Genomic DNA, 13,757 nt, shown 5'->3' with positions numbered 1-13,757 from the left:
AAGTGAATTTTTTGTTGAGCGGTTAAAATACAATTTGATATAAAATTTATTATAACTTTTAATTACCTGTTTTTTATTTATTTATTTATTTTTTTAAAACCTTAATTTTTCTTCAGTTGAAAGGTATTATAATTAAGAATAATATTGAACAAATAAATTAATTTTGCTAATACACCCGATAATACACGCGATAATGCGCGCAGGTAAAACTTTGCACACCCTAAATTTAGTGAGTTAGAAAAAAGGGGCATGGAGCAATTATGAAATTGAACTGGAAATTATTTTTATTAAAAAAATCTTGAAAGAATAATAATAATAATAATAATAATAATAATAATAACAATAACAATAATAATAATAATAATAATAATAATAATAATAATAATAATAATAATAATAATAATAATAATAATAATAATAATAATAATAATAATAATAATAATAATAATAATAATAATAACAATAATAATAACAAAAAAAGTAATAACAATAATAATAATAATAACAAAAATAGTAATAATAATAATAATAATAATAACAAAAATAGTAATAACAATAATAATAATAATAATAATAATAATAATAATAATAATAATAATAATAATAATAATAATAATAATAATAATAATAATAATAATAATAATAATAATAATAATAATAATAATAATAATAATAATAATAATAATAATAATAATAATAATAATAATAATAATAAAATAATAATAATAATAAAAACTTGTGCAACGCAAAAAAAAAATAAAGTTTTTCTTCTTTTCCAAATTTGAGATAAAAAAATTTTATAAAATTTTTTAGTATTTTGTTTGTGGGAGAAAAAAAAAATGAAAATAATGCGTTGAAATTTTTTAAAACACTTTTTGTATATTAGCTACTTTTAGAGAGAATTTAAGCAGACTTTAGCAATGTTGAATAAATAAAGAGTCAAACAGCTACAGTAAAGTTGTCTCAGAAAGAAATGGATAAAAAAAACGAAAATTCTCTGATTAATAAACAACATGACAACTTTTTCATGTTCAAAACCTAAACATTTCTTGACGAACTTTATTTTAGATTAGAAAATATTTACAAAAAACAGAAGATAACTTAATAATGATAGTAATAATAAAAAAAGCATTTATTTGTAAATTTCATTTGATAATAAATTGTACTAAATTTTCCAATTGTAATGGTTTCATGGTCTCATGGTCTCACGAGTCAACTTCAAACGTCAACTTTTACGCGTCATGGCGTATTATTTATATTTAGATGGACCAAAAGCTTTCCGTAAACTATCAAGAGTATTTTCATGCGGCAAGATCATCAGAAGATTTGCATACTTCAAGATTGTCAAAAGATTTGCAAAACCTTCTTTCTTCTTTTAAGCCTGTCATCTCAGGAGGAGTCTGAAGTTGAATCCAATAAAAAGTTTAAATAAGACATATAGCAGATTGCAAGCCTCAAAATCTCAATTTTTGATAATTTTTTAGTGGACGGTATTGAAGGAATCCTCTGGCGTAATCCATCAAATGCTTCGTTGAAAAGTTTAGCGCGTTCTTTTTCTTTAGAAATTTCATAAATCTTTTTCGCGCTCTTTTTACGCCTTTCTCTCATTTTTTTCTCTTTGTAATTTTTATTTGTTTTTGAATTTTCTAAAAAGTTGTCACAAAATATGCGCTGCTTATCGTTTGTACTTTTTGAAGAATCTTTTTCGAAGTCTTCATCATCAGAAGAAGAAGAACCCGAATTTTCATACTTTACTATGTTACTGATTCTTTCATCCTCCACCTTGATGTTGTCGTGATCGTTTGATCCTTTACACGCATCATGTTTGATCCTTGATCGTTTTTTGTTTGATCTTAAACAATCTTCAGCGTATTGAAACATTTGATTTCCCTCAGGGGCTTGGGGAATAATGACGCTAGATGGCGGATATCTGGCTTAAACAAAATCTTCTAAAATAGATCTTCTTGAAGATTTTACGCAAACATATCTAAAAGTCGAACCCTTCTTACGGATATTTAAACATCTATATAACGCTTCTGTGTCACTATTGAAAAAAAGTTTTTGCATGCAAATAAAACAGGGGGTTAAGTAATAGGAGACCTTTTAGGTTGTTCGAAAATAAGCTCATTAAATTTTTTTTTTTTTTTTGCATCTGCTAATCAGTAATGAAGTCAATAAATGCGTCAAAAATGATATTCAACATTTTTTCTTACCGGTGATAAATATTTTTACTGGTAATGAATATTTTTACGACTGATGATCATCGAACGGATTTATTTTTCTTTATTTATTAACATTATTTAAGATGCGCGGAAAAAAACTATAGTGGATAACCTTGACAAACAAAACGTTTTCAAGCGATTATTATCATCAACAACAAGTTGTAATGTAAAATGTGACCCCCCTTTCGACCAACTCGTAGGTAAAGTTAACCGCATGAAAAGTTGACGACAAATATTGACTCTTCTATTTTTTTGTCGTTTTTGAGTTCTTTAGCTTTTTATTTTAGGAGCTGCAAGAAACGAATATCAAGTTACAAACAAGAATAGCAAGTGAAATGATCGGTACAAAACAACTGCAAAACTTAATGTTAATATTTGCTATTGTATTTCTGGCATATGCTATTTGTACTTATGGCTGATTTTATTGGTTTCAAATACTTAATATAAGTCCTTAATACCAATCAACACTTTATTTGTATTTTAAAGTTCAATTTTAGTGAACATTTCTCTGGTTGTGCACGATATAAAGTATCGCGATATTTCGTAGCTATGCGTGACTTTTATCGTTTATCGTTGAGAGCAATAAACGAATTGACACAGACAAAGTGGTCTCATCGTCAAAATAGATTCTTTAATGGAAAATATTTGTTTTATGATTTGTAGTTGGCGTAAAAAATAACGTCTGCGTCTTTAATCATTTGAATAATTAAAATTATAATTTAAAGAAAAAACTCAAAAGATCCAAGTTTCATCAATAAACATTTAAATTTTTACTAAAAATATAAATATTGAATTTTAGCTGATCTTCCGCGCTTCTTTTCAGTAACAGGTTCAGATGACTTTGATTTTGTTTTCGCTTTTTCCATTTTATTAGTTTAATGAAATGAACACAAATGTGACTTGGATGATTATCTAAGAATATGAAAACAGGACGTGCAACATCTTTTAATTTCTTATCAATCCTTAAATCTTTCTTTTTCATTTTTAGTTCTCTTTATTCTGTTTGGCAAAAACTAAAAGCTTTGGTTTTTTCATCCAGATTCAATTTGAGTAAATAGAAAATCACCACTGACAGTTCCAGAAGCATAAGCAAGATCTCTCATCCATGTAAACTTTTCTTTTAAAATGATTTGGGTTTTTAACATAGAGCTATTAGCTCCAAAGCGATAGCAGACAGTGATATTTTTTTTAGGTCTTGATGAATTAACTTTATAAACAGTTTTCGCACCTTTTCATAGTGTGGAACTTCAATACATTATGGTGGCCGAAAATGGATAACCTTGGTTAGTAAAAAGTATTTTTTTAGTTATACAATGATCACTTAGCCATAGTGAAATTTTTATCCTTCCAGCTTAAATAGTTTGTGAAATGTGGGACAAATTTTGAGAAAATGTAAAAAAACTCAAAATGTGCTTAAAAAGAATTAATTTTGATATAAAACTTTAACATCACAGTTTATATCATTAAAATAACCTCACCGTCTTATTACTAAACCTATTCTGAGTTAGAATTTTAACCCAAATTTTTGTCATCTTCAAATTTTTTGTAAAATTTCGTCGTGTTAAAGATTGCTTCTTCAATATTTTCAGGGGGTGATTTCACATTCACTTTTTGTGTTAGATTCGTCAAAGATTAAAAAGTCTTTTACAACATGAGGAGGTTCAATGGCAGTTTTAAGTTTTTTTTTTAAACCGGGTTTATTAGTTGACAGAGCACCAGATTATATATTAGTTCTTACAAAAGTATCATTAAATTCGCTTCCCTACATATTTTAAAAATATGGAGTTCACAATACTTGCTGTGTAACTCTTTTCTTCGCCCATCGCCCTGTGTAACTCTTTTCTTCGCCCATTCTAAAGACTTCTAAAGACTGGCTACGTAAAATTTGAGCACTTGTTAACGGGAAAATTTCTAAATAACACATCAGTCTAAAATGTCGGTTTATGCCTTAAATTAAAACTATCTGTCTTAGCTATTGAAAAAAAAAAAAACATTATAAAAGAAATTTTTTATACTTTTTAAAGTGCCGTCGAAACAAGAAAAAGCTCATGAAAAAAGTTCTGCACAAATTTATTTCGATTCCAAGCGATTCACATTCTTCAGTCGCAAAGGCAACCATTGTACCTCGATGAACAGTTCAACGTGTGATTTCTAGATTCCGGGAGTCCGGAACTATTCGATGGATGAAAAGTTCATGAAGAAAAAAAGGCTTTTTCGATAAGAAATTAGTTGAGAACTTAAAGCGATCATTCAAGTAAAATCCCAGTCTATCGGACAGAATTCGAGCTCAACGATACGGAACTTTAAGATCATTCGTGATGAAAGTGCGTAAATTCTGTAGTTTGAAGTCTTTAAAAAAACAAAAGTACCTAATTGCAATGAGAAACAGAATTTGGCTACCAAAAAGCGAGCTAGAAAATTATTTGATTGGTGATTACAAATCAAAATGGCTCCCTAATCATCGAAAATGAAATTTACGTCATAATTGACTTAAAACAGTTCCTAGATCGCTAATTTTATGTTTCAAACAAGTGATTTGGTGTCACGACAAGTTTAAGTTTTAAAAGTGCAACAAGTTCTGTAAAAAGCTCATGATATGGCAAGCGATATGCAGTTGTGTAAGTCAAAGGCGTTTGTCACTTCTCAGACAATGATCGAGGAATTTTTCGTCTCTGAGTGCTTGCAAAAATTTCTGCTATTTATTGTCAAGTTCTATAATGGTCCCACAACCTTTTGGCCAGGTTTTGCCTCATGTAATTACGCCAAAAATACGATTGATTGGATGAATGCCAAAGAGTTAGTTTGCGTCCCGAAAGAGCTGGTTCCTCCAAACTGCTTTAAATAACGACCGATTGAGAATTTCTGAGCGATTATCAAGGGGTACATGTCTTAGAAGTCACAGGTAATTAAAACTGCCGACGATATGTTGGAATCATGTGAGAAAGAGTGTAAAAAAAGTTCCAGAATCTGTTGTGCGCAAGATGATGAACAGTATCAAGACAAAGATTCGTGCATACCTCTGAGGAAACCTTCAATTGTAATTTTTTGTTATGTAGTTAATAAATAAGACATGTAACTTTAATTTAAGACATAAACCGAAATTTCAGACTGTTTTATTTTAAGAAATTCCCCTTAAAAAGTGATCAAGTTTTACATAGCCAGTCTTTTTATTGGAACAGGCGAATGCAACAGAATTTTAGCAGCATGTGCTAATACTTTATGCACTTAAGACGAAATCATAAACCAAGAACCTTAAAAATCAAGAAATAGTTTGTAAGTCTCTGTACAATATGAATCCAACTTCTTTGTATTGATTTTTTGCCGGCAGTTTAATCACGATCAACACGATCTTAATCACGATCAACATATTTTTGAATCGAACAATCAGGTTTTATCTAAAACTTCACTTAATATCTTTGGAACTGAGAAAGCACATCGATAAATATTTTTTACCTGATAAACGATTGAAAAAAAAGAAGGTAAGCGTTCTTAACCTGTGGCTTGAGATACATCACATCACATCTCATGTTTGTACCTAGGACTAAAAAAACCTGAATTGAGACCATAAGGTTTTCTCAAAAACATACATTATATGATATATTTGAACCTAATATTAGAAATATACAGTTTATCCACGTGGATAACTATTCCAATAATTATCCTTAATATTAAATACCTCGAAAAAGTGAAAAAATGTGAAGCTAAGTTTTTTGCAGGAGTTAGAAAACACGTCATAGATTCGATTGTGACTTAAAATTGTGATTCGAATTCTAAATTAAACAAATTCTAAACGAATTTTTAAATGTGAAACAAAAGATGAAATTTAAGATATTTTTTATTTAAATTTCGATTTAACGAGGGAATTTGAAAGATAAGCCGAAGCGATAGTATTTATTTTAAAGCGATTGTTGAAAACTGCATTTAACTTTGGTTCTAACGATGTATGGGGACGTTTTATTCTTTACCGTACAAATTTCTTAAAAAAAAATGTCTTTTTGAAATTTTTGACTTTATCACTAAATATCTCCAACACTTTATAACTTTGAACATTCATGCTTATGATTTTTCCTATCCAATGTGTTCCTAATAAAACTCACTTGTCATATATAGAATTTTAAAAGGTGATTTTTTGATCACGTGATTCCACACTGCGCTTTCCTTGTTCGAGTTTAATTCAAAATTTGTCTCATCAACATTGTAGAAACCATCTGGACGATCAAGGATATGAAGTAAACCATTCTTTTCCAAAAAAGTTGTGTAAATTTTTATAAAATCTCTTAATTCTGCTGGTTTGAATCATTGCTACTGCTCTGCTAATAGATGAAGGGGTACGAAGAACTATTTCAAGATTTCTTTTAAGGAGTGATTTTGACCAATATTTAGTTGGAAGTCCATTTTCAAACGGTGGCAACCCATTCCGCCAATTGTTTTTCTTTTAATTCAGTTAACACATTTTCAGGGCCAGTTTTCTTCAGACCATATCCATTTTGTTGTTTCTTTAAATGCCACCTAGTCGATTGCTCTGGTGTGGTATAATTTTTAAGGGCAGCATAAACTGATAAGGTTCCTTCTGAAACTTTTAAAAAAAAGACGGAAGAACTTCACACTTCTTCCGTCTTTTTTTTTTTTTCTGAGATTTTTTACCGCAAAAAACAGATTCAATTCTTACATAGTTTAATATCATTTATTACTTGAATTACCAATATATTCCCATTGAGGAATCAAAAATATAAAAAATATCTTGGTTTTCTTTAATATGAATTGTCATCTTATAAGCTGATGTCATCTTATAAGCTGATGTCCATAAAGTCTTGACAATAACGATAATTTTGAATCATTTCAAGTTTTATTTTTTTCGAAGGAAAATTTCAATTATTAAAATTTAATTATATTTAAATGACAAAAAATGTTAAATTTTTTGTTCAAAATGATTTCATATCTATATTTACATGTTTTACGAGCTTGATAGAGCTTGTCAAGTACTCTAGAATGTTTCTAATAAAAAGTGAATACCGCAAAAAAACCAATTACCGCAAAAAACAATTCTTTTACCCCTTATTTCAATTAAAAATTTTGACCTTCCACTAGCGCAACAAAATCCCATTTTCAAGTAAAAATAAATGAGCAAATTTTTAATCAGCAGCAACAAAATACTTACATCCCTATTAAATAACATTCTGAGAAGGGATTTTTATTATAGAATTTAATTTGATATATATTTTTTTCTATCGCTTTATTCTTCGTTTATAAGTTCTTAGTGCCAGTAAAAAAAACTGCATTTTAGTGAAAATCTTGTTGATATTTTGAGCGCCGCAAGAAATTTATTTGGATGGTAAAATTCGAGAAAAAATTTTTTTTTTGATTCTTTCATGGAATTTAAATTTTTCCCAATTATTCCAAACAAACTTGCTCCGTCATCAAACAGCACAAGTTTAAACTACTGCAACTGCATTAAACATAAAAATTTTGAAACCCTTCTATGTTTATATATCTTCTCTTAGCTTTAAGAAACGTAAACATAACAAACAGAAAACTTTTAAGTCTATTTCACTATTCTTTCTTTTTCGTTTTTAGTTCTAACTCTTTATTCTGTTTGGCAAAAACTAAAAGATTTTTTGATCAATTTCTTACTATATACAATTTTTTTTTTCCCCCTCAAAGAACCTTAACACTTAATATTCAACAAAAAAGCTACAAGAAAACTTTAAAGAATGATGCTATTCATTGGCATTTTGGGAACTTAAATCAGCGGTTATAAAGACTTCTTTAGGCCAAAGATATTTAAGTAGCGTTATCACGGGATGTGCGTCAAGTGAAAGTGCAGCTTAAAGGGAGATGGTGGTGGCGGTGCATTATTTTGTTTAAAATCAAAAGTTAATTATGAAGAGATTTTTTTCACCAGTAAGTTGTGTTTTTGAAACAAAAGAACGCACAAAGAAGCGCGAATCGTGTCCTAAAGGTAAACCAACGTGTTTTCACCTTCATTTGCTTACTCTGGGTTATTGATGCGTGAATAAAACGCAGAATGCCGCAAGCGCAGTCCTAGCAATCAAAATCAAGCGGCAGCGATACAAGCGAACATTCTTTGATAAACTTTGCAGAACATAAATATGACCAAATCCTTTCAAGCGAGTTTTCAAATATAAGACAAAAATATTAGATGCATGGTATTGTATAATTTCTGATTTATAGATTTTTGAAATTAAGTTTCTTAACTTTTAGGACACAAATATCAAAATGGCATGCACTTTGAAAATGCGTAAATGAGTTTCACTATTTCACAAAAAATAACTTTTACAAATTTGACTATTTATTACAGAATTTTTGACTTACATTAGTTAGTTTATTTAGATCGGGAAGAATTTTAACGACAATGCTCACATTGTTGGGAGATTTAAATATCTTTTAAGAAATGATATCATTAAACCAATTCTACCACTTGTGTTTTGTTATTGCGTTCATAAAAAGATGTTGCGCCTGTCCGTAAGTACCTCTTGTTTTTTGACATGAGTATTCTTAAAAAAACTAGGCGTGAGAAGTATTTAAAATTGTCATTTTTAACTATTTTACATAGAGATTCAGCAATTCCGTACGAGGATATAGCGGATGCTTTGCAAACTTCCAAGGCTGTCTATGATGACAAATTGAGTATCAATTCTTTAATTCCGTATACAGCCTATCATATTAAGAAAGTGTATCAGGTTGGTAACAAAAGTATTAACTTAAAGTTCTTTTGACGAGCAATTGACGAGATTGATAATTATCAATGATTGATAATTATCGATGATTGATAATTATCGATGATTGATAATTATCGATGATTGATAGATATCGATGATTGATAATTATCGATGATTGATAATTATCGATGATTGATAATTATCGATGATTGATAATTATCGATGATTGATAATTATCGATGATTAACGAGAATAGGTTACCAACCTTTAATAACTTACGATCGCTACGAATAATTTCAGGGGCTAATCCATAAAAGGGAGCAAAGGATACAGATTTTGAAAATGACAATTTTTTTTAATTATGAGTTCAGGATTTCATCCCTTTTTTGAAGTGTTTTAGGAATCCGCCTCTAAATTGCTGAGGGTTCTTTCATTATTTTATCTAGACAAAAAAAAATTTTTCATTTCGAATATAAATTCTATTCTTTTAGTTTGATAGTAATGAACTTGACGAGCCGTGTAATGATGGCAGTCTTAAAGTCATTATTGCTGAGAGGGCGTTCACCACAATCGTTGCTCTAAAAGGGCCTAATGGGTAAGAAACGTTTACTAACATTTGTTTGTTTACATCCTGAAATCAGTTTTACATTTTTTCTATCTTAAAAGATAGTTACTTAATGCATTTAAGTACCTAAAAACCTAAAGATTTAAAAAATTATTCAAACTCAGTTTTTACTTGTTTTTACGTCTCGGACACCTGACATGCAATTTTTTTTTAATTAGTTTTAATTGGTTTCTTCATTTAAAATAATTACCTTTATTTTTTACTCAGGTGCTATAATTCGATGAGAAATCTAACATGCATGCTCTGCAACTAGTTTCAGTTTAAAGTTACACAAATTAATGATTTCCTTTTTTTCAGACCAAAAGCAGTGAAACGCGAGTTGTTTAAATATCTTGAGATATTTAAAGGTACAGAAGTGGTTTTTGCAGGCAATCACACTGCAATTGACATTTGCTTTTGGAGATCCTTTAAAATTGTGCTCCCAAGCATACGTAACCAACTGCAAGACCAAGCAAGAAAATATATAATAACGGGTCATTCAACAGGGGGAGCTCTAGCATCAATATTAGCACTTTACATGAAAGTGCAGGTATTTATTATTTTGGTTCTTGGTCCCCCTACTTTTGAAGGATTTTAAAACTTTTTTAAACACATTTTAAAATTTTTTCTAATACATAACGACATTTTTGGTAATACGCAGCGGCATTTTATGGTAATTTTTTGGTAATACATAGAGGTATTATATTTCAACCAAAAATACGATTGAAACTGCTCGAAGTTTTTCCAGAAGCAAGTTTGTCCAGCAGTTTGAGTTTAAGTGTCGAGAAATCTTGTTTATTAAGCAATTTTTCTAACATCAATTACAAATTCTATTTTTATAGATATTTTACATACTTTTATATATTTTTTTACATTTCTAACACCAGTTACTTTTAAATATAACCTAAAATCCAATAAAACATTAAAAAATCTGATTGGCTGAAAATAGAATGATCAGATTTTCTGTCAATTATTTCGTTTTTGTTAGGAAGGTAGAATGTGGGAGAATTCAGGAACATGTCTCATCACTTTCGGACAACCTCGTGTTGGCGATGAGTTGTTCGCAAAACTACACGATGCAATGATTGACCCTTTTCGAAAACTTCGTTTTGTTAATGATAAAGATCCGATACCACATATCCCAATCTGGAAGTCGGCAGTCCATCATTCAAGGTATAAACCATGCAGAGAGTATTTTTCAAATCTTAAAAACTGAATTTTTAATTTTATTAATTAATATTTACATAACACATACTGCATCATTAACATTTTGCGTAAGTGAACATCATTTGAATCATGATTTACACAAAGTTAGCACTTACACTGAACTAATTCTTGTTATGATCAACTTTTTTTTACTCTGTGTATATAACCTGTTAAGATTGTTCATCATAGGGAAATCTGGATGGCATATGAACCAATGACGAACAAAAGTTACTGGAAGGTATGTGGGAACATGGATCCATTGAAATGTAGCAACATGTGGGTCTTGCACACTTCGCCAGAAAATCATGCTATTAAGAGTTATGAAAGTTTTATTATGAACCCTCCATCGGTTTTTCTAGATAAGTTTTCAACACGCTACAAACGTTGGCTAGATGCTTTACAAAACTCGTGCGTCATGAACTATAAAATCGAAAAAATTGAACACAAGGGAATACTAGATATTAATTTATGGAAAAAGCAAAAAACTCCAGTGTAAACTGTTTGCAAATCGGTTTTCTAAATAATTTAAATTGTAGCCATTACGAAGAACCTATTACCAGTTATTAAATTACAAGGAAAACCCATCAGCAACGTCGCATGGCAACATTTCTAAAACGTTACTGTGATTATCTCTGACATATCTAAATGTTACGAAATATTTTGCAGAACGATTTTATTTTAATATTGTGATTCAGTTTTTTAATGTAATATTCTTTTTAACCATAATGCATAATGTAAAGATGTTCGCAACGGGTTCGTGCTTCTGTATTAAGGCTGCAATACGAAGATTTAGATTGCCTGACTTTATTTGGAGAAAAAAAAATTATTTCCTTACTTTGTCTCGCGCTGAATTTAAATGAAATTATCTTTAGATGTTAACAAAAAGTTTTTAGTATACGAGCGATAATATGTGGCAATGTACTGGTCTACTAAACAATGGTTGACAATAATTCTTATAGCGCTACGTTTCTGTGTTGATACTAAAGTATGTTCGTAAGTACTGTTAGGCCATTTTTCATACATTTTTAAATACAAGTATAAAATGGTGTTGATTATGTGAAATACTGAAGCAGTAAAATGGCGCTGATTATGTGAGATACTGAACCAATAAAATGGCATTGGTTGTTGTATGTGATATATAGGCAATAAAATTCGGTTGATGACGTGAAAAACTTTTTTTTTGGGTGTTGAAAAGTAGGTTGTTTTTTTTTTTAGAAATCTTCTTTCATTTGAAGATGTCCACGATGCATTGCAAGCTGCAAAAATTGTTTACGATAAGAGTGTTGCAATAAAACTTCCCATACCTTACACTAAATACAAGATCAAACAGTTGTACCAAGTAGGTTGTTAATTATAAATCAAACAAAATTTACTTTTTTCTTAAAATTGAATGATTTAAAACAGAAAAACATAAACCTTTAAAATTTTAGATTGAAAGCGAAGAAGATCCCATAGATGATGGTAATGGATTAAAAGTTTTGGTTGCAGAAAAAGATGACGGATTTACTACGCTTGTTGCTATTAAAGGACCTAATGGGTGAGCACGCAAATATTGATGCATGTAAACATATAAATTAGCTAAGGAATTGACGTGTTGAACTATTTTAGACCAGATGCTTTGAAGTGGAACGTGTATCAAAAGATTCAACGATTTAATGGGGTAAAAGTGAAATTTAAAAACAACGAAACATTTATAAATGCCCATTTTTGGAAATCGTTTGAGTTGGTCAAGAATAATATAGTTCCGAAAATGCAGGATCAGTCAAGAAAATACATCTTAACTGGCCATTCTCTTGGCGGAGCGATTGCTTCAATTCTCGCATTGTACTTGAAAACCCACGTAAGTTTCCACGATTGCAATTCTCTTTAAGACATGTATATTATGTTGCGTTGGCTCTTTTACACTACAAGCAACTTTACGAAAGAAAATTTATAAATACGCCATGAGTGCGATTACTTGCACTACTACCAACGCCATCGACATTAATTCTTTTTATCTTTTATTTTGTTTTTTTGTTTGTTTTTTTTAAATTGATAATCAACAATAAGAAGTTCTGGCTTCTTCCCTTTTATAGAACTAAAATTGCCCTTTAATTGGCATACTTAGATAAAAAATGATTACATTACGTTAGAAGATATTTTATATATGTATTAATCTTTATTCTATTGTTCAAAAATAGGAAGGCCGGATGTGGGAAAACCCTGAAAGCTGTTTGATTACCTTTGGACAACCTCGAGTTGGCGATATTCGATACGCAATATTGCATGATGAACTTATCGATCCGTTTAGAAAATTCAGATTTATCAACGATTTAGACCCCGCTCCGCATATTCCTTTTTGGCCGGAAGCAGTACATCATTCAAGGTTAGAGATGTAACAATTGATTTTTTGGAACTGTTGAACTTTGTTTTTTTATCATTTTAATTGAATGTTAATTTTTTCTTTAATTTAAAATTTTCTAAAGAAAAAACAAACATAATTTTAAAAAACCATGATCTCCAAGTGATTTTGATCAATAGCAAAAAGTTTTTGCACTTTTTAGAGAAATATGGATGACCTCTGCAATCATGAGTAAAGAGAAATACTGGAAGATCTGTGGAGTAATGGAGCCTTTGAGAGGGAGTAATATGTGGGTACAGAATCCCCAAGTTACGGATCACGATATAAAAGCATACAGAGATCTGATTGTACATCCACCGACTGTTTATCTAGATACTTTTTATGGACGTCATACAAAATGGATAGATGCTCTTGAAAATTCTTGTAGTGGAAACTCGAAGAAGAATTCTTCAAATGAAGACCTTCTTCCGCAAACACTTTAAGTTTAGTAACAAATTTGTATCCATTTTTTGAATGAATAGTAGTACTTATTGCAGCTTAAAGGCGCTCTCAAGATTCGCCTAAAATTAATTTACAAGATTCAATAATCCTCAAAGTAAAAATATCCGCAAATGAGACATCCTCCATTTACGATGTCTAATGAGACATCCATTCATGACTTCTAATGAGACATTCATTGACGACGTCAAATGAGACATTATCCA

At 29.9% G+C, this 13,757-nt stretch overlaps 2 protein-coding genes and 1 long non-coding RNA gene across 3 annotated transcripts; 2 read left to right on the top strand and 1 right to left on the bottom strand.

The window, feature by feature from the left end:
- Positions 1-849: 849 nt before the first annotated feature.
- LOC149882353 (uncharacterized) lies at positions 850-5,985 on the bottom strand. The gene is made up of 3 exons (XR_016445311.1): positions 5,899-5,985; positions 2,214-5,763; positions 850-2,044 (listed from the first exon to the last, which is right to left on the bottom strand). It is a non-coding gene; the product is annotated as an uncharacterized LOC149882353 (long non-coding RNA).
- Positions 5,986-8,260: 2,275 nt separating this feature from the next.
- Positions 8,261-11,462, top strand: LOC145191624 (uncharacterized). The gene is made up of 7 exons (XM_090066649.1): positions 8,261-8,389; positions 8,574-8,705; positions 8,797-8,923; positions 9,394-9,497; positions 9,825-10,056; positions 10,495-10,679; positions 10,902-11,462. The coding sequence occupies exons 2-7, from the start codon at positions 8,635-8,637 to the stop codon at positions 11,206-11,208; spliced, it is 1,026 nt and encodes a 341-aa protein (XP_089922775.1). The 5' UTR covers positions 8,261-8,389; positions 8,574-8,634; the 3' UTR covers positions 11,209-11,462.
- An 89-nt stretch (positions 11,463-11,551) lies between these two features.
- LOC145191625 (uncharacterized) lies at positions 11,552-13,595 on the top strand. The gene is made up of 6 exons (XM_080068765.2): positions 11,552-11,705; positions 11,928-12,051; positions 12,143-12,249; positions 12,321-12,552; positions 12,893-13,077; positions 13,256-13,595. Exons 1-6 carry the CDS (start codon positions 11,629-11,631, stop codon positions 13,533-13,535), a joined length of 1,005 nt encoding a protein of 334 aa, XP_079924891.2. The 5' UTR covers positions 11,552-11,628; the 3' UTR covers positions 13,536-13,595.
- The last annotated feature ends 162 nt before the right edge of the window (positions 13,596-13,757 follow it).

The sequence above is a fragment of the Hydra viridissima genome, unplaced genomic scaffold, assembly GCF_058129835.1.
Source record: "Hydra viridissima isolate aposymbiotic clone 2 unplaced genomic scaffold, HvirCarnegie_v1 scaffold_11, whole genome shotgun sequence".
Lineage (NCBI taxonomy): Eukaryota > Metazoa > Cnidaria > Hydrozoa > Anthoathecata > Hydridae > Hydra > Hydra viridissima.
The sequence above is the reverse complement of the archived record's forward strand: the minus strand, read 5'-3'. Positions and strand labels throughout refer to the sequence as shown.

Coding starts and splice junctions, on each gene's coding strand:
- LOC145191624 (XM_090066649.1), top strand. CDS start 8,635: ATGATATCATTAAACCAATTCTACCACTTGTGTTTTGTTATTGCGTTC. Junction 8,706..8,796: donor AAAAGATGTTGCGCCTGTCC/GTAAGTACCTCT, acceptor TATTTTACATAG/AGATTCAGCAATTCCGTACG. Junction 10,680..10,901: donor TCGGCAGTCCATCATTCAAG/GTATAAACCATG, acceptor TGTTCATCATAG/GGAAATCTGGATGGCATATG.
- LOC145191625 (XM_080068765.2), top strand. CDS start 11,629: ATGTACTGGTCTACTAAACAATGGTTGACAATAATTCTTATAGCGCTA. Junction 11,706..11,927: donor GTTGATACTAAAGTATGTTC/GTAAGTACTGTT, acceptor TTTTTTTTTTAG/AAATCTTCTTTCATTTGAAG. Junction 12,553..12,892: donor CATTGTACTTGAAAACCCAC/GTAAGTTTCCAC, acceptor GTTCAAAAATAG/GAAGGCCGGATGTGGGAAAA.